We start from the raw sequence: 24,501 nt of genomic DNA, 5'->3' as shown, positions 1-24,501 counted from the left end.
ATGAAACAATGTTTCAGAATTATTGGTTAGAAAATTGTCTGAATATGTTAGTTTGGTTGAATGATTAACACTAACTTTAATGGTAACTTACGGTTTTTCATATACTCAATATGCTGAATTTATTCAGTAGCTCTATCTATATCATACTGAATTTATTATTATCATTATGAGCAACCTCAGAGTGTCTGAGGATAAAAATGTTACCCCTTGGATAAGTGTAGTTCTACAAGGGAGCGAGGAGGTGTATGATAAAGTGACTAGTGGTTAATATATACCTTATTACAAAGAGGAAACTAGTTAAATAACACGGTATTGGCATTATGTAAAAAAAATGAAAATAAAATAAAAGTCTCATGTGTGCTGCTAAAAGAAAGATTCTAGGTTGGGAGGACTGTTTTTGGTTTATCGAACTGTTTTCAGTTTGTCCTTGAAAAGGTTGTTCGCGTCACTTCACCGTGAGATATCGCGAGATGACGAAGAAAAACGAACCCTCGAAAGAGACGCGGCGGAAACACCCGAACAGTGTCCACGCTGTGTGTCTCCTCCTCCTCCCTCCCCCTCCTTTTTCAACATGGCTGCTGTGTCTACTGTCTCAAGTAACGCTCAGATTGGAGACTGACTCGATTTCCACCTTTCAGTGCCTCTGAACTTTCTGTCTTTATCGGCTCGGCGTGGATGCAAACCGCCGTCTCGTCGCTGCCGTGTCCCCCGCTTCCCTTCAAGGGGATAACCTTCACCAATCACTCCCTCCACAGGGCCTTTTTTTTTTTTTTTTTTTACTCCCCAAAACAACCAACTGGCAGCCAACAACGGTTTCCAGGGCAATGGTTTGAGTGGGTGCACACAGTTCTCCCCTCTTCATGAACGATGTGTGAAAACTGCGCCGAGCTGGTGGAGGTTTTAAATGAAAGTAAGTAACCAGTGTTTGATTTGCACGGTGCAGGACGAGCTGCTGGCTGTTAGCACGGAGCTCGCTGGGAGCATGTTAGCTCGGCGGCTAGTTCCAATATAACTGACTTTCCCCGTCCGGCTCGCCCCGCAGGGCGGACACTGAGGGCAAGGACACGGTGGCGGCGGAGACCGTCTGGCTGCGTGTCTTGCACTCGATGTCAGTTGTTTTTTTTCAGTGTGTGTCGGTCTGATGTTAATGCAGAACGCCGTTTCCCCCTCAGCCAGTCCGGGGCCTGTCTGTCAAACACTCAGACAAACTCCAGCCTCCGGGACGGATCAAACCTCTCCGGATCGCTGGATTTTATCGGTGACATTACTGCCGTGTGTGTGAAATCCTAAGTGCCGGTGAACTGTGCTGAGATGGAGACGTTTGAAGCGGTTTCTCGCGATTTGAACGCGTCGTGAAAATCCCGTTTTGTAAGTGGGCAGGCTGGAGTTAGCGAGCGGAGCTAGCAGGCGGTCGGACTTTGTTTGATGTGTTTGTCAGGTCAGTGTGCTGGCTGTCCGCTCCGCTGCCTCCCATTGTTACTCTCCCCAGCAGGGCCTGCTGAGAACCAGTAACACACTCACGGCCAGCAGACACACACACACAAACACACACACACCCATACACATGCATATATAGGACGGCATTGTGTGTGTGTGTGTGTGTGTGTGTGTGTGTGTGTGTGTGTGTGTTTAGAGCTGGATGTTACTTAAAGCTAGCAGCTACGAAGCTAACCCGGAGAATTAACGCGGAGATTATTGTCATTTCGCGCCGCGGTAACGTTTGGCAGCTGCTGTGTTGCCTTTCGACAGGTGTGTTTTACACCCATTTAAAAAGTCCCACTTAGCCAAGGTGGTGAATTAAATCTAAATGTAGCCACGAAGTCGACGTCCACCCCCCTCATCCTCAGCTCACCGGAGCCCACATTGTAAATACAAGGCTGCATCGAGTGCTAAAGCTTAGCCGATGGTCCAGGAGGGCGAGCGAGGCCTTGTTGCATTTTCGGATTGTCTGAAATGTCCCAGTTGAGCAAAATAGATATAGCAATCAAAACAAAATGTTTGCATGAGTGAGGATGTCTTTGTCGTCTTCATGCAAGTGTCCAGCCTATTGTTACACTGAGATGTGGAGTGAAAGCTTCTGCTCTGCTGGAATCTACTGCACCTGACTGGCTTTTATTTAAAGTATAAAACAGGGGTGTCAAACATGAGGATAGGGCCCCAAAAGCATTGCACATGAATGGAGTATCTGGTATAGTAAGCCGAAGCATATCAAAGAGTAAAATAAATATACACTTCAGTGGATGATACATTAACACCTGACTGTGATCCTCGTCTTGTTTAGCTTCAATCTTTTCAGCATAGCCTCACATGGGACTTTAAAGTTATATTTCCTTTTGACATACTGTATTAACACCTTGCATCTAAGCAACAAAATAAATTCGAGGAGGGTAAAGTTTTTCCTTATCCTGTGGAAACCACAAACTTATTTAATGGACCATTTTTATAACTCAGAATCCAAATTATGTGGGATGCACCAATCCCATGTTTTTAAGGGACAGGTACAAGTACTAATCTTAAGCTACTGGCAGATACTGAGTACTTTTTAAATTCCCAATTCATACTCCATATGCAAACAATGTGAAAAGACTATGGATCGACACCATGCGCACCTACAGCAGCCTCCAGTACACAGAGGGTAGTGCGGGACGAGCTTGCTGTTGAGAGCGTCAGTCATATTTCAATCATGTTTAGCTCGTAGCATCACTAGTGTGTGAGTACCAAAACTCTTTAGCATGCAGTATCCTGGAGCTACGAGCTGAGCAGTTAAACTAATAAGCGACATCCAGTGTTTCGGATTAACTGGTTTCCCTGTGAACTGGTGACCAACTCCCTCGTTGCTGCTACAACAGCAGATGTTAAAACAATCCATAGCTGTTTGGGCAAATGTTGTTTGACCACATTTACAATTCCCGTCTGAAGTGTCGTAGCTTTTGTGAGTCTTATTTCAACATTTAATGTTGCCAGCAGCAATAAGGGATGCTAAAGGTATTCAGTCACAAGATAACAGCTTAACCAGTTATTCCGAAACACTGGCTAAGAATGCTGATCCAAATGTCTCTGGTGATTAAGTTGTTGGTGTTGCAAAAGTATCTTTCACCTCCTCTTGACGTTTTGGCAGATTGTAGTTTAGTCAGTCTTACTTTTGTCATTCTCATTAATAAAGAGTCTCCAAACTGCGGACATTGTTCATATGCTCTCTTCACCCGTTCATCTTGTACGCGGGTGACGTTTCTGATGCATGATGTCACGTATTTGCCGGGTTGGACCGAAAAGCTTTCCAACCCGATACTAGTATTGATATGTGTGCATCCTCACAAATTATAATAGTAAATCTCAAGTCACAGGTACAAATTTCACAATCATCAAAGTGATCGGCACATATTAGCATCGGGCCATGGCTCAGGCTTTTTTTTGTATAACTCTTTCCAGGTTTCACACTGAAGTTAATTCTACCACTTAAAAAACAATTCTCGTTAGCACAACACACACGGGTACACCACAAGTCTGATACTTTCATGATGTGTAGATATCTTGTTTGTGCACAGCTGTATAATCAGTTCTGCAGCTCTGCTTCGAGCTCAAAGAAAAGCAACAATCCCTCCTCTGAATTCAGCGCTCGTACACAAAATGACTATTATACCCTCAACTAATGACCAACTACAAACATGCTTAATGTTGCTAATCTCAAAACTATCATCTCACTTGTCTACCTCCTCTTTTTAGCAGCAGCACAGCAGGCATTTGCCATATTTAAATAATTTTTTTGGGATTGGTTGGTTTTTCCACCATGAGGATAGTGGACAAAGCTGGAGGTCTTAATATAAGCTGAGGAAACTCCACAGGGCTCATAGCAGGTAGATCAATGATGCAGCTAAAGCTGGCATTTAAGTAACGTTGTTGCATCGCACAAACATGCACAATAAAATTTGCAGAAATATGACTTGGAGGCAACCAAAACGAAGTCGAAACTATTCCAGTTAATTCTGTAAAATCAAATACTGCCAGCGGTCGGTGCACGAGGAGGACATATCAAAGAAACTCACCCCAGAAACAACAACCTCAGATGTTTCAGATCCGACATTTGAATTTTCCCACTGCCCTCAAATGCCTCATCTTGCCTTTTTGTTCGACCCCTTGGTGGAAGCTTTAACATTCTTTAGTGTTTCTTCTTTCACCTTCAAAATCTTTAGTTTAGCTTGATTTTCTGACTCTGAATGTTGCAGGGACCTCTTCTGTGCTCACTGCTGGACTCCGCCTGCACAATGAACATCAGGCATCAGTGCATTTCACTATTTATGCCAACACTGTTTATGATTGCGATATGAATTACTGCGTTAACACTGGTTTTGCGATTTAGTTATGCTGTAATATTAAAATGACCTTGAAGTATTTTTGGGATATTCCTAGTCCGAATGCTGACATGCCGATGGATGGTCATTTTATGATATTTCGTGCAACTCTAAACATTACTAATATCGTATGGTAATGAGTATTATGATTACATGAGTCTTGATAATTGCAAACCTAAAAAATAGGGCTGCACCGATACCACTTTTTTAAAGGACGGATACAAGTACCATTACTAACCTTGAACTACCTGCTGATATTGAGTACCAATACGAGTACTTATTAAATGTCATTAAGTCTTAATTTATCTCCATATGTAAACGATGCGCGAGGAATAAGTCATGGCGTCACGTAATACTTGCCAGGTGATATCGGAGAACTTTCCTGAGTATGAGTATTCCATGCAGTATCGGACCCGATACTGGTACCTGCATCGGTTCATTCCTAATATTTAAATTGCGCGGCAAGCCTGCACAGTGCAGGGAAACATTTGTCACAGTTCAGTCTTTTGTGATGATGTATGTTGTAAATTATATGTTTTTCCAAACTTCATTCATTTTGTCCACAAGTTTTTAAGTAATAAGTCTTCATGGAAATGTAAGCGTGATTCGTGCACCTCCCGTACTACCGCAAGTTCAGGACTATAAACCACTACTTTTTTTCACACGCTTTGAACCCTGCGGCTTAAACAATGACGCGGCTAATTTATGGATTTTTACGGGTTAATGAAATCGATGCTGCCACATTTTATTTCTGCCAGTATCTGCGCTGTTTTGAGCCTCTGCTGCTCCAAAATTTCCCCCCAAACTGATATTTCTGTCTTCCTGACCTCATCTCGCTATTGTAGCTGTCACGTGCTACTTCATGTGGTCCGGTCTTAACTGCAGGAGCTGACAGCCCTGAGTGATGCATTCAGGTGCATCACGTACCCCTGACCTGAGCTCCATGCCTGACCAGTCATCCTCTTCAGTGGAAAATCTTTATCCTCAGAATCACAATCGGCAAATAACCGATAAAGTACTTTATCAACAGAGATAAAAACCGCAGTGTTTGTTTACTTTTGCTGTAATTTACTTGCCCTCTCACTTTCTCTCGCTCACTCTGCCTCTAGCAGGCTTACCACACACACACACACACACACACACACACACACACACACACACACACACACACACACACACACACACACACACACACACACACACACACACACACACAGCCCTGTGTGCAGGATTTTACCACACTGAAAGACAGATTTGTGGAATTGATGAAAATATGTGCAGTCTCGCAGTGTAATTCATGCATTGTTACAACGTGGACGCCTGCCACTTATAGACAAGTGCGGCCTATATATGTACACATTTTTGTCTTCTTTTTAAATTTGGTGGGTGCGGCAAATATATTCAGATGCACTCGATACTCCAGAAATTCCGGTACTTGATTTGAAAACATGGTTCTGAGGTGGATTTTAGTGAATAATGAAGCTGTCAGTTGTAGCTGATGGTCTCTCTTTCCTAAATTTGATTACTGTCTGCATCTGTCATTAAACCGTCGGTTTACTCACCGTAGGGTGCACATCTTGAGATTTGGCTTTGCGTGGTGTCTTTGTGCACATCTCAACAACCTGTGGGAAACTCAAAACCCATTCCAGCCACCAGAGAACTGTTTTCCTCTGTCCATTTGTAAGAGTCTGTTTCATTCAGTCTTTCCAGCAGCTCACAGCCTCGGGCCTTGGGATTGCTGCAATTAGAAACCTGGACTGTGTGGTGGATTGTGGGAGGCTGGAGTTGATGTCCGGTGGCTCGCCAGGCCAAAGTGTTTGTGCTCACGTCTGTAGTTTGAATTTATTCTCTTTAAACATGAGCTCCATTGAGGTAGGAAAAGCTCCTGAGTCTTTCTTGGATCTTACAAATCAGGTGACGTGACTGTTGAAGATTAAACATGGGGAAAAAGTTAATCTGTTTGAAAAATTAAAGCTCACACAAATATTGAGTTTTATTTAATCTACATTAGGCATTTATTGGCAGGATTTCCTTCCAGCCGCAACTGGAATTTGAACTCGGCCCACCCAAGAGTCAATTGTGATTTTTTATTTTTTTTTTAAGACTGAATAGAAAAGCCACTTCGATAGATTCTAAATTGGAAGGATTTAATGAGTAGGAAATCAAATCTGCTACACAGCCAAAGTAAAAAATACTTAGTCTTTTAATTTCTCACACAGCCCTTGTTCTGCGGAAAGGAGAAATGCATATTCATTTCAAGAAGTAGAACTATTACACGTGTAATCTTTACTGGATCGTCGCTTTTTTTGTGTTTACTGCTGTGTTACATCAGGTTTCCTGGACTTTTCTAAGAATTTATTGAAAAATGTTTGGTAAGCAACCACATCAGTTCTTTACATTCATGTGGCCACACTGGAGAGCCCTCATAACTCTGCACGATATATCACCATTTTATCGTCATGTGGATACTAAGCTGCAATAAATTATATTTTCATGTAATCTGCATTCATGCTCGCCGTGTCAAAATATTTGACCAGGCAGATGGAGCCCATTTCTCTGAATTAGTCTGACATTATTTCACACCTGATGCCAACAAAGTATAAGTCAGAAGCGCAAAAATGACTAAAAACAACAAACTGCTCCACTTCTGAATGGTGGAAGCTGCAGATGGGTGTGTTGAAAACAACAAAAAAAACAATCTGCATTTGTGTGTGGTTGAAATTGGGTCCAACAAGAGAGATAGTTCTGCCAAAGTTGTATACTTCAGAGTTTATCACCAGTCATATTGCATTTATAATACTGCACATTATCGCATGTTTGATATCGCGCAGCTCAAGAGTTTATCTGCACTACAAACCTAAGAGATGATCTAGAAGGAGCTTGAATAACAAAATATGACAAACTATCATTCTTACACGACATTATGAGTGAATAACACTGATTTCTACGTCAGGGCACCTGTGAGTGGGTGGGATGTATCCGACAGCAAGGGAACATTTTGTCCTCAGAGTTGATTTTGGAAGTAGAAAAATGTGCAAGTCTTATGTGCGCAAGTTCGACAACTGAATCACAGCATCTCCAAGACGAGCTGCTGTAGTTCAAACTGCTGCTGGTACAAAGACAAGGGAGTCGTAGTAGTGACGGGGATCTATACTAATTAGGGAGATTGTCATAATGGTATGGCTGATCTGTGACCAGAATGAAAGGCTTTCACATTCAATGGATAGCTGATGAAACTCAGATGCTTCCTGCATGAATGAATTATGCCAAAATAGGAATAAGCTATAACTAAATGTATAATTGGTATTTCTTTAATGAATCTAAAAAAAAACCTAAAATGCTGATGTTGATAAATGTTAATATACCAAAGAATGGAGTTGAGAATCTAATGAGTTTATGATTGAATGCGTCTACTTACAGGGTTTATATTTTTGTAGTTTATTGATCTTTAAGCCGGATTCCCAGAGTTTCCTGTGACCATCAAGATCAAAGCTGCTCTCAAAACGTCAGATACATTTTAAAGAAGTGTATTGAATGATGAAGTGTTCACAGGTTCATGGTGCAGTGTTGAACCGTCAGCTGTGACTGCTCCGTCAACATGACTGGCAGCTCCATGTGCTGTGTCAGTCGGTGACCTGTGAATCCGCTTTGCTGCTGCAGTGTGTGTGTATGGAATCGGTTCAGTTGTGTCCAAATCCACGTGATTTCCAAAAAATGTGACGACTGTGTGTAAACTGAATGCATTTGAGACTCGGACCCGTGAAAAGAGGAAATGCAGGATGCATCATCTCAGGCAGCCTCAGGCAGATAAAGGCTTTTCCCATTTGTTTGTGCATCAGGATTCTTGATTTGCACCGTGTGGTTCACAGTCACACTGTCATCGGGATTTGTTGTAAAAAGGATTTGTGTTTTTAAAATCAGCCCCCTGTGAACCTAAGCTGAAGAGTTTTATAGGCAGACGTGACCTTTGACATGTCATTTAGGCTAATTGTGTGGCGAGTACAGTACTTGGATATGCAGAGTTATATATCATCCATGTGGATTATTGTTTTCCCTTCCAAAATGCTACTTGGAGCATTTTTCTATTTGCAAAGCATATTTCTGAAACATGTTGCAGAGAATATTTGCACTTCCCCATCGTGCTGCTTTTGAATTCCGTCTTTTAGTGTGGCTAGGAGTCGTCTTGGTGTGATACATTTCTTTATAGAGCTGTTTTATACAAATTAGTGATTGTTGTTTCTCTATCCTATTGGGTATTGGGGTTCAGTCATATATGGTTTCTTTATTCTAATGGTTCGACTTCAATAGGTCGTATTATTTTTTGACATTATTCTCTTTAGGATATTTATTTGTGGCTTCCAGCCGAGCTTTTCATCAAAAATAAGACAATAAAGCTAAATACCTTAAAGTCAAAATTAGCAAATAATATTGGCATAATGTATAAAATCGGATCAGTATTAGATCAAAATAAACTCAACTTATTATTTAACTCCCTCATTCTTCCATATCTGAGTTATGGTGTGGGAATATGGAGAAATAATATGTTGATGATAATTATAAAAGTGAACTAGCAGAGAGGGGCTTCACAGCGCAACTGACGACAGCTGTCCGTGGACGAGTTGTCGCTGTTGAGCTACTTTATGTGTCTGACGTGCTTTTTTTTTTCTTTTCTTTTTTGTCGTCTCTCTGGCATGACACCCACGACACTGTTGAGGAAACAATTTTGTCCGTCTATTTGTGCATGTGCAAAACCATGGCTATGGCCGACTACCGCGGCCGTGCACATTTCAGCATTCCAGAAAAGTTGTGTTTTCTCCTGTTTACGCTGAGACATAGTGTTTTTGAAAAGTTCCACCTCGGGAGCTGTTTTCAAAAAAAGTTGCATTTGCAACCTCAGATTCGGTTCTTAAATATTGTCATGTAAATGGTCTCTTTAAAGTAGGAACCTTCAAGATGAAAGGTCTTCTCTAGATTTTGTATTTTTTTTTTTTATATATGCAAGTAGTTTCTCGGCTTGTGCAGTCTGAGGTGAGGCTGAGCTCATTGCTGTCTCACTTTGTGTCTCTTTTCATTTTTTGACATGGAAATACACAAATCATGTCAACACAATTCTTTAAAATTACTTGAATCATGCAGGAATTGTGTTTTTCCACTTTCTTTACTGCTTCTGACTGCAAGTCACCATCACAGCTTGTTACCATATCATTTATTAATCCAAACACTTGAACTATCATTTCATAGGAATGTCAAATCTTCACCTTTTTTTTCCTCTCTGTGTTCTTCAATAATATCCTTTTCATCCACGCTCAGAGCCATTTTGGAGCGGCTTCCTTTCACACAGACAGAGATTTGGTTGTGTTACTTCTGTTAACTTATCTGCAGAACAACGCCCTGCTTCCACTTATCTACTCAACAATAATGCAGAATAACGGTGCAAAGGCCCGACCTGGAAGTGTGATCACACCGAATGTGTCTTCTTTCTCCTCGTTCTGTTTTCCGTCCACGCTGAGCTGTAGCACAATGTTGGTCAATGAAACAACGTAACTTATTACTGCCCCTGGGGAAGAAGTTAAATCTGCTGATGGCCTGAAAGTTAATGGATTTGTGAATGTTTATTGCTCACTGCCTGTTTTTTGCTCCCAAATTGAGGTCAGCGATTTAGCAGAGAATCGGGATTTCCCCAAACTGGGTGGGACTGATAAAGATCTTTAAAGGCCAGAACAATAACAGTAACTTCAGGCCAACATTCTGGTGCCATGTAATGATTTTTAGTAAGGAAGCCTCCAGACTCGATGTCCACCTTCGATAGAATAAACTGTCTTTACACATGTAACACTTGTTGAGAGAGGAAAAGCTCAGACAAGCAGGAAAACAAACCATTTTATACTATCGCTCACTCGATTGCTCTTCAACATTCAGAATTTTTGAATTACAGGTATTTCACATAATCAGAAAAGGACATAGATTGTGCACTCCTGCATAAAAAGTCCACCCGCAGCATTCCAGAGGATAATGTTTATATTAGAAATCAAGAATAAGACTTATTCTGTTGATTCTCACTTTCATAGCTCTCATTAAAGTATCAGCAAAGCAACAGGTACCGCTGATTCTCATGCTGTAAAGATGCAGCGTAAGCACATTTGTATTATTCATCAGGTAGGACCCCGGTTAGAGTCGGTGGTCTTGAATAATGTAGACAAACAGTTGGTGGACAGAAATGTATGCTTTGAGGAGGTGATGGATGAGCAGTCTGAGGAACTTGAAGGAAACATAAAGGCTTATCGTGGAGTAAAAGCTGTGAAATAAATTGACAGAAGGTTCTAGAACAGCTGCTGCTGGACAGGATGATCAACACTTACATCTGGACAGGGAAAAGGAATAATCTATACACCAGTGTAACAACTTTTGACAGATGCGACTTTTAGTACGGAGAATACGCTGTGATGCATAATTGTTGTGTGGATGTACGTCTGTTTTTCACATAACCTTTGGCCTTTGGGTGTTCTGGAACTCCCTCAAGAAAACACACACCCGCAAAACATGGGAAAAGACACACATGCGTGCACACACACGCACGCACAATACCTAAGGATCCCATTTATTATCCCAATAATTCAAATTCTTCACTGTGACTGATATTTTTCTTTTTTAACACATTTACATTGACTGTTAAAAAAAAAGAATGAAAGACTGTTTTTTGAAATAAGCAATTCTTTCGGATGTTATCTTTTCTACATTCATAATGTGATGAACATCATGGGGGTGAACATTTCCCTCTGATGCTGATCTTTCTCCAGTGGAAAAAAAACAAGAGTGGTGTGTGTAACCATCGACAGTCTACGTGTTGATAATGACATAATTTTAACTTCCTGAACTGGAGACAGAAAGCAGCTCAGAACTACCTAAACAGCTGTGGAGGGGAAAAACACTTAATGCAGCAAAAAGGAAGTTTACCACCAGTGCATGAGACACTTTATTGAGCCTGTTTGGGGTATTGAAGGCTAAAGCCCACATTTCAATCCACTGCTTTCCGGTCTCTGTTTGAATGATGATCTTTGGTCTGTTAACAAGCATGAAATGAAATTTGTACATGTTCACCGCTAAAATATGTTTCTCAATCTTGCCGCCATGTCACGACAAGTTACAGCCTTTTGAAATCTTGATGCCAATATATGACATTTTCCCTCTGGAGCCCAAAAGGTTCAGGGTTTCTTTTTCAAATAATAACTTCAATTCCAAGGCAGTTGATCGGCGGCTGACAGTGTTTCTTGTGTCTCTCCTCAGTATCGGATGCAGACGGCAGTGAAGGAGGCTTCCAGTTGAAGAAGGAACATGCTCTGCGGGTGCTCGGCTACATCAGCTCCTGGACTCAGAGGTCAGTGCTGCTTCCTCTGCAACCAGATTGGACTGTCGAAACTATACATCCATCAACCATAAGATTATGACTGGTCAAGTAATTATCGTGGTTTATGCCAGCTGTTAGTGGGTGGGATATAACAGCAGCACCAGTGGGTTAGAAGTGGAAACAGGAGTGGAGTTCTTATGAATTTCAGTAGTAAGTGTTATATTAAAATAAATGAATGGGTAAACGTATCGTGGCAAAGGCTCATTTATACATTTTAGAAGAGGGGCTGACCTGTGTGCTGCAGATTGAAATGCTAGTTTTGATAGAAAGGTGTCAAAGTACAGTGTAATGGAGTTTGTTGTATTTGTAGCAACAAAAAGTGTTCATAAAGTTATGACTGACAGGCATCTATGGGTTGATTCATTGGGTTCATACAGCGGAATCTATAAATGTGAAGATTTTAGATGCAAATTCCTCACTTGATCTAGTGCTAATTGTGTCGGTGACTAAGTTTTTATGTTCAAAATGATTGCTAAAATCTTGTCACGACTGAATTATGTGTTTCTCAGTGACCAAGTTTGATGTTTCCATCATTCTTTTTTTCTGTGTGTGAGATGTTCACAGTGCCAAAGTGTTGAACTATCGACTTGAAATGGGCCTTTTCAGTTTGACAGCCATGTTTGGGTAACAGTCGCTGTACACCAGCGCGGGTCGTGCTTTTCACACCTAGGCCTTTAGTAATGCTCTGTCTGAATCAATCCACCGCTCAATAACTAGTTTATGGCTATAAAAAACATCTTATGCAGAAATGCAGTATCAGAGTCATTGCAATGCAGACAGATAACTTGTGTTGTCAGAATAAATGTATTTGGGCGATTTGCACAATCTACCAATTGTGCTGCGCAAATAATGGATCAGTTATTTGTGCACAGATCTGACGATCGCACTGCCTAACCCTTAGCGCGGTCCAAACGACCAATGCTTGAGTGATCAGTCAATATATGCGCTTATTGATGATCCATTATTTGCATAGCTCAATCAGTAGATCACGCCCATCACCCAAAAGCGTCGGACACTTTAACTGAAGAAACAAACCCGGGGTGCACAACTCTCCTTCTACTGCAGCCACATCTGCAACACATAGAAAAGCATCAATGATCACCTCGTAAAATTTCAATATCATTGAAGAAAATAGCAACATTTTACTCACCAAGAGTCCTTATTATTTGTACACAAAATCCATCCTCCTTTCTTTCCTCAAGAATACTTCAGTTATTGTTGTACAGATTATCCCTTAACAATGTCAAAAGTCCATCTTGAAAATTACTTTGATAATAAATCAATTTCTTCTCCTCCTTCAACCATTGTAGATTGACAAAAGCACTATTAAATCAACACAACTATAGTTTTGCTCCTGCAGCTCGTTACAGATGCAATTTGATTGGTCCGGCTAGTAAACTCTGACTATCCAATCAGAGGGTGGCAATACGCTGACTTTACCGTATACCTGCTGGAAGGCCCGAATGGCCCCAACTCAAAATCTGATTGGTTGAAGCAACAGATTGATCGGCATTTATTTTACGCTTCGGGCCTGCAGAGCTGATTTTGAAATCCTCCAGGTAAATTTCATTGACCCTGGCAACAAATGATAGCTGACATGTGATTGGTTAAAAACATTAACTTGAAACTACATGTTTAGAAACAGCGTTGCCAGGGGAGAAGCTATGAGAGGAAGCGGATAGACCATTTGGAATTATTCATTATGTATTCATCGACAACATATAATTAACATCAGTCTGTGATTCAGATATTTTTTAGGCCGGCAGCCAAGACATTGCTGGCCCTGACAGCCCATCACTGCTGTACACACACAAGAATGTCTCAAAATGCTGCAGTTTGTTCGCAGGGCCACTAGTTGGTGCTGGAATACGACCAAGCATGCATATATATGCTGTAAACAGTCAAACTGTTGTTCTTCATAATATAGGTGGAGAAGTGGCATTGAATTGAAAACAGTGACAGCACAAACACTCCACCCTTGTGATCGTCTGTTTTTGTGCAGAAAAACAATTGACTGCGACTGTTGTGCACATGCGCAGTACTGCATGTTTCAGAAAGGTTCCCTTCTCACACAAGGATGGGCAGCATTGTGTTTTGAACATATTGAACTCTGGAAACCAGTTTCAGTTGTCCTGTAAGCTAAAATGCCACTAAATAGTTTGTTGTGTAAACAGGGACTTGGCTCTCCTTTAAAAGCCAGACAGTTTCTTCTTTAAACACATCTCGCAACGAAAGATGAAGAGTAATTGGTGACGTAGAAGAGAAGAATAAAAGTTACTATGCTCAATAGCCCTGGAAAGCTTATCTACTGTCTATTCCACTGTTATTCCTCCAGCTGGATTGAATCTCCTGTTTGAATAAAATGTCAGACCATTAAAGTGAACATCCCAAGCATGCCGACGCTTCCAAAACAACCAAAATATCAGGCGGTCTCCTTCCAAGTGGCTATTGTCAGTCATTAATGTTTCTTTTGTTGCCTCACAGTTTAAACCTCTGAGTTGTGCCACTCAGTGATTTGGAAAAAAGTCAAGACAGGCTTAATTTGACATATATTATCTCTTTGTGCTTAGAGAGAACCAGGTGTTGATACATGTCTCATCCCATTGCAAGATGGAAAATAGTTGACATGAGATGGTGAAGTCCATCTGATTGTTTTCATCATAGTCGACTTTTCAGTTTTGTAGACTGTTGCCGCGTTGTGAAGCTCCTCACTCGAGCTTGTTTGCGCTGTGTTGTGTCTCCAGGCAATGTCTCTGCTGCTTCAAGGAGTACAAGCATCTGGAAGTCTTCAATCAGCTGGTCTACGCCCTCATCAACCTGGTCATCGCTCAGATCAGCAGCCTGAGAGATCGACTCTGCAGTGTCCAGGGCCACACGCACAAAGGCCCCGGGGCGGGAGCCGAGTGGAGCGGCGGCGGTGGCGAATCCACAGCCAGCACCCTCCCTCAGCCGCCCTCGCCCGGCGAGGACGAACCTGTGAATGTTGAAAGAGACTCTGCAGAGGAGGATGCCGACACGCCCGAGAACACAAACCCAGGGCTGGATCAGGCAGCCGGTGAACTGGTTGAAGCACAAGCGGAAGCAGTGGCACCAGGGGACGCTGCCACCGAGGCTGAAGGAAGTGGCTCCGGAGGTGCCGCTAACGGTGACAGCCAGGATCCCTTCAGCTCGTGGAGCACGGAGGAGAGAGAGAAACTGCTTCTGTGTGCTGCCAAGATCTTCCAGATCCAGTTCCCCCTCTACACGGCCTACAAACATAACACACACCCCACTATAGAGGTACGAGCAACTTCGCCGTCCGTCCATTTGATTGTCCATGTACTTGCCTTTGTTAAGGTTTATAGCGTATCTGTGCATGCGGGTGCGGTTTCATTATAAAAACAAACGGCACCATCTAGTGGCCCAACATGCTACCTACATAGTTTTCAGCATTTTTGCGATTGCTGCGTAGACTGACATCATTTTCATCACACTATTGTCAAGTCTTTAGCTTGCCTTTTTACCTCTTCATGATGTAAGAATTCATAAAAATGTTGTGATTGTAATGGCGATGTCATGGGTTTCTGGAGCAACGCTTAGTTGTGGGGTAAATCCAGTTAGCTCCTTCTTCACTACATGGATGGACGATGTGTCTGCTACAACGGTTTTCAGTGGAGGTCACAAACTCTTCATGTTGATCGTTACGCCAGTGTTTTTAAAAAAATATATTTTTTTTAATGTCACCTAAATTATATTTTACTACTTTAAAAATGAGATGATGTGATTGGCAACTATGGAGTTCCTTGGAAATAGTATGTTTAGTAGCTTCATCTAATGAAGTGATTAGTATCGGGCAGCAGTGCAAATATTCACAATAGTTTGATTCCTGTGTGAATGAGCTGGAATAAACTCAAACCTGTCGTTCATGGCTATGGATGATTTCTGATTTCCTAACAATCCGCTAGAAATACAAAGATGAATAGTACTTAAAAACCTATTTGATTCAAAGATCTGGGAAGAATTTGGAGCGTTTGGAACAATTTTTCTCAGCTTTGAGACATTTAAAAGTGATTTAGAAGCTGTGACAAACTGAGTCTTGAACAGGAGCATTTTCACTCAGAAATTAGACAGCTTGATTTTAAGCCCTGCTGTTTAAAGATCATACCAGTTTGCCTCTAACATTTCCAGTGTTTCTTGTTTTGCAGGACATATCTGCTCACGAAAGCAACATTCTGGGCTCCTTCTGCGACATGAATGTAAGGAACCTCTGCCAACCTCAGTAGTAATATAAATGTCTGCAAGGTGTTCTGTTCTTCATGCATATTGTTCATCTGGTAATCCTTGCACCCTGACTCAGCATGTTCATACATGAATCCTTGCACCTTTGTGTGGTTAGTTGTCGATTATGTTCACTGTTTTGAGCAGGCATTAAGATGGACAAACTTTGACATAGAATTATAACACATCGTTTCTATAACACATCAACTTTTTTCTTTTGGAGCCTAATCTATTCTATTCTACTCTAACCTGATCTAATGTTGGTTTTCCTAAACATTACTGTGAAATCTGTGCCAACATCCATGGCTCTGTTACTCCTCCTTCAGCAGCGACAAAGACAAACTAACTTGTTGACATTGTCTTGACACTCTGGGCTCTCTGCCCCTGGAGTCAAACTAAACAAAGATGGCGGCTCGGTCGCAGACTTTCTCCTTTATTACTAAAACAGTTCAGTGAAAAGTATTTCTGAAAACATTTGAAACAAGCTGTGCAGTTGATGAATCTGTCCTTCTTTTGGCTCCATTACAGCTAGTTTAGAGCTTTTACAAAAGTTTTGTGATGCATCGCACTGGCACTCCCCGCACCTCATTTGCATAAAGGCTGGATTCTACTTTATGCAAATGAGCTGAGAGCTGCTCCGGAGAGATGCAACGCAACTCGGGAAATGCTCCACACCACATCCAGCATGCACCTCGGTGTGTTTCACATAGACAGTGAATGGAAAGTGGGAAATCTACGGATCTTGTGGACATGTACCTTCATTCTGAACTGCAGATGGGTTAATTGCGTTAACATTTTTAATGGGAGTAGTCATGATGATAGATTTATATGCGTTAACGCGTTCATTTTGGCAGCCTTGAAAAAATATTTCTAATGTCACAAATTCGACACTAATTAACTTTAGTGCACTATGTGGCAGTGTATCGTCCAGCTTATCTCAGCAGCCAGACTATAAAAGGACAGACTAGATGTCAGTGACTCACTGACACCATCTTGTGGTACAAAGTGGTTTTACACAATGTAGCAAGGAGTCTTGTTTTCAATTCAATGTATTCTTTTAACGTTATTTTTCTGTAAGATATTTCTGTATCATAGTTCATTATAGATGAAGTGCACAAAAAAGAAAAGCATAGAGTAGAAGAATTGGTCTTGGTTCTTGTCATGAATCTAAATGGTTGATTTGATGTGTTGGTGACCAGGATGTGGAGGTGCCGCTGCACTTGCTGCGCTACGTCTGCCTTTTCTGCGGAAAGCACGGCCTCTCCCTGATGAAGGAGTGCTTCGAATCGGGCACTCCGGAGAGTCTCCCCTTCCCCATCGCACACGCCTTCATCACCATCGTCTCGAACGTGAGTCTCATCCAACAAGGACGACCGCAATTAACCTCCTGCTTTTTTTTTAAACTATAGAAATCACAAACACACTTGCAATACTCACAAGAAGTTTGAGATATTTGACTTTCGGTTGAAGCAAAATATCTACATGTAGATATGCATACTTACATGGAAACTAATATTACATATATGCTCAAAATGTACATAAATATACCCGCAGTCAAATGTACATTTTTGTATACACACGCACTGAAACATTAAAAGAAATCCTACGTACATGAAAAAAATAATGGAATATTACATGTGCTTGCAGAAGCATTCCTAATTATTCTAACTTATCTGTGAAAACTTAATTAACAATGCACAATGCTGCGTATCGTTACTGCGTGCTGTAAATCCAGATTTTCGATTTCTACAGTCGTCTCTTCTCGGTTGAGTGCCCACAACCACCTAGAAGGTGTAATGAAGGTGATTTGTTTAGACGTGTTTGGTAAATGCTGAGTTTATGTTGTTAGGAGGCAGCCTGAGACCTGTGTTTCTTTCTGTCTCCTGGATTGAGATGTCTGATCGTTTCCTGTGCAAATGAAACGACTTAAACTGAACCTGTCGCTTTCAAACAGCCGCACTCCCTGTTTTCACTGGTGTGAGTTTAATGTTTTGTTAATGACTGTGTGTCTGCTCTCAGATCCGAATATGGCTTCACATCCCTGCTGTCATGCAACACATCATCCCCTTCCGCACCTATGTGATCCGGTGAGTTCACACAGAAGTGTGTGTTTTTTCTTGAGGTAACAAAATAGATTCATTGTTATTTTATTCAGCTGGTGGTTTCTACAGGATGCTCCATGTGTGTTTTTATACAAAACAAACGAGGGGGGGAAAAAAGATCTTTAACACATAATTAATTAATTACAGTAATTGTTTTCATAATTGTGCTGCAATATTGCATTATTAGAGAACCTGCACTGAAAGAAAATATAACATTGAAGCCTGTTCAGCTCATCTCAATCACAGATCTTCAAAATTAGATAATTCCTTCAGTGCAACTCGAAGCTTCCTGTCTTTGTTACAGTTTACTGTAAAGAGGCCATTTTCCTCAACACTTCCCGTCTCTGACGGCACTGCAGTCCACATATCCACCTAAATCTGAAAACCCCTCAGTAACACTCATTACCCTGTCATTCAGCACTCAATCAATCATCCTTCATTTATATGCTGCTGCCTTCATGCAGGTTGCTGCAAAATGCTTCAACAGGCAATTTGACATGGTGGCAATGAGGTGAGCAAGTCAGAAGTAAATAAGAGACAAAGAGAAAGAAGCAGAGTTGATATTAAAACTGGATTGAATGTATAAGTGATGATTTAAGTGAAAGATAATCAATGTCTAAATTAGAATTGAATCATGAGTAATAAAGATTTAGGAGAAACAAAATCAGCTAAAACACAAAAAAAAAATTTAATATGTAAATTTCTATTTGATAGTGAAGTGTAGGGAATTTTAAATGAATTGAAATGAAAGCTTGTTGTAGCCTGAAATGCTTTGGAAAACTGTAAACATCATTTGACGTGACGGATCAAAGCTTGTCTGTCGTTTGGAGGAAACCAGACGTGGCTGAGTCTGCCCCTGAGCTCACTCTTTCTCTGTTTGTCTCACTCATTCAGTCGGTAAACCTACACCGCTCTCTCGCTCTCCCCCCGAAAATACCAAAGTACCACTCTTTAGTTGCTAGGAAGAGCTTCTGTCGCCATAGCAACAGTTGCCAGCCGTCCTCCCCACGTGACGGCAGAGAGATGCTTGCAGGCGCGGCCATGTGACGCAGGTGGCTGCTGCCTCTGCTCTGTCCTCTGTCTCACTGAGCAGCGACGATCTGTGGCCGGATCACAGCAATGCCACAGGAACATGTTTCTCCACTCTGAGCTTTGATTTGATTTGATCTGTACGCTCAAGAAAATCGTACATATGTGCGGCCCAAACGCAATTCAATTTATCGACACCGAACTGCAGTGTCGATGCAACAGGAATTCATATCACGGTGAAACTGTATGTCTTTGTTCCTCTGGCTGCTCTTGCAGGGTTTACCACTGCAGATCCTCTGTCTTCCACTTCCTCTGGCTCCTCTGTTGTTACACCAACTGGGGATCTTGATTAAGAAAACAAGACATTTTAAGACTGCCAGATCCATTGACCTGTGGAACTCATCGAAAAACGTTTGTTTTTCCTCAATAAAAAGACCTATGAAATGAGCACGGTGGAGCTTTAATTTAAAAAAAATCATCACAGCTAGTGTTATGTGATTGATGTTGTATGACTAGATTGCTAAGATTATACTTACTTTGGAACAAATGTAGACGTCCTTGTTTCTAGTTGTGGTGTTGAGTTTGTGTGTTCTGCCACAGGAAACATTTGTCCATGTTGTGTTTGAGTTTTGTAAATAGGATAAAGTAAACCCCCTTGTTTATCCTTTTGGGATATCTCGGTTCGCTGTTGCACATCGTTTGACTATTTTTTTGCATCTTAAATGACTTAAATAGCCCAGAAAACAACAAAAGTGTGGCCAGCTCTTCTGCTTCTCTCCCGACAGTTGGTAGTTGAATGCTATTGGGTTGTTTGCGTTCAGGGGCGGGGCTTAGCCAAAGGCCATTTGTTTCATTCATGAGACCTAAAAAGCAACCCTGACTGGACATTTTTGTATCTGAAGTTATTTTTTGAATAAATTGTTAAACATTCATAATGGATTTTGTCCTGATAGAACAATTTGTATCCATCAATTCAATACAATTATATAAAATAAATGAAAGCAACAAAGAAAGACTTGAGAAATGTAATGTTGTACTGAAAAGGTGTATTTGAAAACGAATCTACTATGAGTGTGTGCAAATTACAATATGAAATGTCTGAAAGTAAAAATAATTTTAATTGTGATTTATAAAATTATTTGGTTTGCACTGTATTACTATCTTATCAATACTGTTTACTGTATAATATTTTCATGTTTATCTGAGGCTGGTCAGCCATTACGAGAGGAGGCTGTAATGTGTGAACTCAGTGATGGGACACAGTTTGATCCAGACTGCTAACAGGAAGTCAAATAGGGACGTTTAAGATTAGATTATCCCCCCATGTACCCAAAAAGCACATTGAAAATTGAGAAAAATTTGGGAATAGTGTGCTATGACTTTTAACAATTCAGCAAACCATTTTTGAAAAGAACTACCCAAAATTGGCCAGCCAAAGTGGATTGGACTTTGGTGTTGTGTAAAAAAACCGAAATGGAGAGGATACTAGTCGGCAGCGAGTGGCAGGCACACACAAAAATTCATCGGAACTTGCCCTGAATCTATATCCACTCTGCTCTTCTCCTGCTCTCTTGCTTAATTGCTCGGCGCTGCTGAGTCACATGATGGTAAAATGGAAAGATGAGACGGAAGGAGGCAACATGAGCGACACTCACACTGACGGTCACACTGCAGCGCAGACAAAGAATCATTCCTGTTAGACTGGTGTCGATCATATCAATCACTTGGGTTTCCCGTGATAGGAAGCCATCGGTTTAAATAAGTAAAAAATGTTGAATATATATATAACTATATAACTGCTTTATAGATATATAGAGTAAGTTGCACATGAATACATTAAAGTATACCCCCGGGGCTGTACAGAAATGAAAGCACACAGTGACAGCGTTGATTTTTGCTGTTTAAAAGTTCATCCGGATAAACGTGTATACCTTTGGGCCCGTTTCCACCTGGCATTAACGTGCGTTTAGGATGATCAAATCACATGTGGCGAATCCTGATGCCGAATGTTTACGTTTGTCTGTAAAGTGCGTTTTGGGCTAACCACTTGAGTTCGGATTGTGTTACTACATCTACATCACTTCCATTAAAAGGTCAAAGGGTCTAGTGTCCACAACCCCAATGCAGCAATTCCCTCCTCTCTGGCAATGAAAGATCTGAAAATCACAACCTCAGCTCGTGGAGAATGAATGAGTCAGCATCTCGCTGTGGTTCATCGGATCTCTCGGCCTACACCAACACCTACACACGTCTACAGGGGGGAAAAAAACATGAACTTAAAATTTGTCTCAAACACTTGATCAGAACAGGACAATGAGCTTAATATTTCTCTAAATGTTTTAATGGCTTTGTGAATGCTCAGGTCAGTAACTGTTGGCTGCCGTCTGCAGGTATCTGTGTAAGCTGTCAGACCAGGAGCTGCGGCAGAGCGCTGCACGCAATATGGCCGACCTGATGTGGAGCACGGTGAAGGAGCCGCTCGACAGTGCTCTGTGCTTCGACAAGGAGAGCCTGGACCTCGCCTTCAAGTACTTCATGTCCCCCACCCTTACCATGAGGTTGGCCGGACTCAGCCAAATCACCGTAAGTCACACTGACGCAAGCCGTTGGGGAATGTCAGTATATGAAGTGGGATGGATGAGGTGCTTAATGGTTGTAGTCCTGGGGTAGATGAGGGTCAGCGCGCCCTCAGTTTGGAGAAGCATGCAGCCGTAAGTCCACCACAAAAAAGGTTTTATTACCTGAAACAGTTTGTCATCAGTTTAAGAACAGAGCTTGTCTGGAGGACAGTGCTGACCTCTTCACTACCACGTGGATCTCTGGATCCAACAGTTGATAAAAATAACATCTCAAACTGAAAATACATTTAAAAACCATGTTAAAGAGGCCGGCTTGTGTCCAAGCTTTGTGGGGGGCCGATTCCCCCAAACTTTAAAAAGCTCTGATACATTCATAAAGATGTCGTCCAAGGGTCTGCAACCTTTATAACCAAAAGAGCTGGTTTTGTCACTTTCCAACATATCTAATTTAACTTAAAACACTGAACACATTTAATCTTTAAAATGAGTCTGAGACAGCTCTTAAAATTTCATGATTTACTTTTTATATATGAACATAAACTGTTTTTATAGTCAATTATTTCTTGCAGTATATGAAGGCCTGCATGTGGAGAAGCTTGAAACAATGAACCTGCTGTTTTTTCTCCTACATACGCTGCTTTATCTTACTATCAGGCAGCACTATTCAACAGTTATCCCTGTCAAACTGTTACGTTTCTGGCTCCTGAACTCCACTTAGGGATTTTGTCTGATTGTATTCTAACTCTGGTTATATAACTCCTCACAGGACGCATGGAAACTCTGATATTGTGTCATACTAGTTGCTTATTGTCGTGGTGTGACTTTTTGAAGCTGTTGTGGTTGTGTCTCCGTGCTTTTAAGTGACTTTGCAACAAAGCGTAAAAGTTTTCTTCTGTCTATATTCTAGATCGCCGTGGGGCTCATACTAAAAAAAGCTCATGCTCTGTTTTGTAAAACCTGATGTTAATTGATGTTGCCAGAGCGTAGAGTGTCGGCTTCTTTCACGTCTCTCTGATGGAAAATGAACTGATTCTGGGACGTTTGGTGAAATCATGTCATTTAATCACAGTTGTGGTGAAACTTTTTTGTTTTTCCAGAATCAGCTCCACACCTTCAATGACGTCTGCAACAACGAGTCCCTGGTGTCTGACACAGAAACGTAAGTCAACTCAAACGAACCAGCAGCCTGCAATCGCCGTTAGCAAATTAAAACCTGCTTCTCCTTTTGAGTTCTGGAAATCCCACCTGACTCGCTTCCTGGTTCTGGTTCATGCAGCAGGCAGGTACCTCAGTGTGTCTGGTACAAATGTCGAGAGTGAACGGCTGTTCAGCGCTGTCTCGTATAGAGAGATCGTATATATCATTGGTGTCAAACAAAAGGCCCGTTGGCCAAAACTGGCTTGCAAGAGGCTTCAATCTCCACCACAACAATCTAAATTTGAAGGTTACTATGTCGCCAGCTCCTGTTCTTGAAAAGGATTCTTTGATTAAGTTAATAAAAGATTCACAGATCACCTTCAGCCAAGTAATTTAGATTGATTCATTTAGGTACAGGGATTGTTTCATGTTCTGTAAAGGTGTAAAGCGCACTTTCATTATTCCTGCAACCAAGAATGGTGAACAATTCCAAAATATCTCATGCCTTAGTTATTGTCCAAACGTTCTGAGAATATTAAAGAGTTTACAGTTTTGTCTTTAAAAATGTTACAAAGAACTAATGCGGTTTACATGCAAGTTGCATTCGCTTTCCTATTTTGCAAAACGTCAGCAGGCTCATCACCAACTTGACAGAATCATGGTAATTTAATTGTGATTTAATCTTGTTCGTATTAAGCGCCACATCAGAAGCAGAGGTGCATTATATCGATATCCGCAAAAATTTGTTTAAAAAAAAATATCTGCACATATCCAATGTCATCTTGTTTACGTACTATTAGAAAGCAAACATTTGCACTGTGACAAGCTGTAAACAACTGAAACATCTCATGTGGTCATTTTTCACAAATAACACAAAACATTGTGGGACTTCGGTACTTGATAATTCTTCACAAATTCCCTCCCACGAATGCATCACATTACATTTTATTCTTTTGACTATCAATTTCAAAATAAAAAGTAATTTTACATGTGATTGGGTTGGAAGTGTTACTCCCACAAACATGTTTTTATGTTTTGAATTATAGCACATTCACTAAAGTGAAATTGACTCGATGAAGCTTTATGGTCAAACTCTTTAGAACATGTGCACTTTGTTCACTGAATGAGGCTCTTAATTGTTCCTCATCTTTTCAGATCCATAGCAAAGGAACTAGCTGACTGGCTGATCCACAACAATGTGGTAGAACACATATTCGGGCCAAATTTGCACATCGAGGTGAGACCTTCAAGTTATTTCACAGTAAACAGTTTGTCCGTTCATTTATTACAAAGCAGCCTTATGTTTTATAATTACATTCTGCCGCGACTATGAATTTTATTCACTATTTTCTCTGTCAAACACTGCAGCAGTAGAAGCTTTAGCTGTCATCTGTAGGTGCTGAATAATGCAACCCTGCATGTGTGTTTTCCAGATCATTAAGCAGTGCCAAGTGATCCTGAATTTCTTGGCCGCTGAAGGCCGACTCAGCACGCAGCACGTAGACTGTATTTGGGCTGCAGCTCAGGTGAGACCAGAGACACTGTGCACAGATCTATTCACCTCCGCTATCAGTCTGCTCGCTACCTCAACGTGCAACACGGAGTAGCCTTCCATCTTTTTACTGTATCTAACTTTTTACCCT

General features: G+C 41.2%; 1 protein-coding gene across 2 annotated transcripts in view; it reads left to right on the top strand.

The window, feature by feature from the left end:
* Positions 1-778: 778 nt before the first annotated feature.
* usp34 (ubiquitin specific peptidase 34) overlaps positions 779-24,501 on the top strand; it is a 62,001-nt gene continuing 38,278 nt past the window's right edge. For both annotated transcript variants that reach the window (XM_080463314.1, XM_080463313.1), the window contains exons 1-10: positions 779-910; positions 11,634-11,724; positions 14,499-15,033; positions 15,939-15,989; positions 17,211-17,360; positions 18,031-18,098; positions 21,533-21,725; positions 22,819-22,880; positions 24,014-24,095; positions 24,292-24,384. In XM_080463314.1, the coding sequence (XP_080319440.1) occupies positions 868-910; positions 11,634-11,724; positions 14,499-15,033; positions 15,939-15,989; positions 17,211-17,360; positions 18,031-18,098; positions 21,533-21,725; positions 22,819-22,880; positions 24,014-24,095; positions 24,292-24,384 (1,368 nt within the window). In that variant the 5' untranslated portion in view covers positions 779-867. The remainder of the gene's footprint in view (positions 911-11,633; positions 11,725-14,498; positions 15,034-15,938; positions 15,990-17,210; positions 17,361-18,030; positions 18,099-21,532; positions 21,726-22,818; positions 22,881-24,013; positions 24,096-24,291; positions 24,385-24,501) is intronic.

The sequence above is a fragment of the Lipophrys pholis genome (genome assembly GCF_963383615.2).
Source record: "Lipophrys pholis genome assembly, chromosome: 5".
Classification (NCBI taxonomy): domain Eukaryota; kingdom Metazoa; phylum Chordata; class Actinopteri; order Blenniiformes; family Blenniidae; genus Lipophrys; species Lipophrys pholis.
Note: the sequence above shows the minus strand (reverse complement) of the source record. Positions and strands in the feature narration are given on the sequence as shown.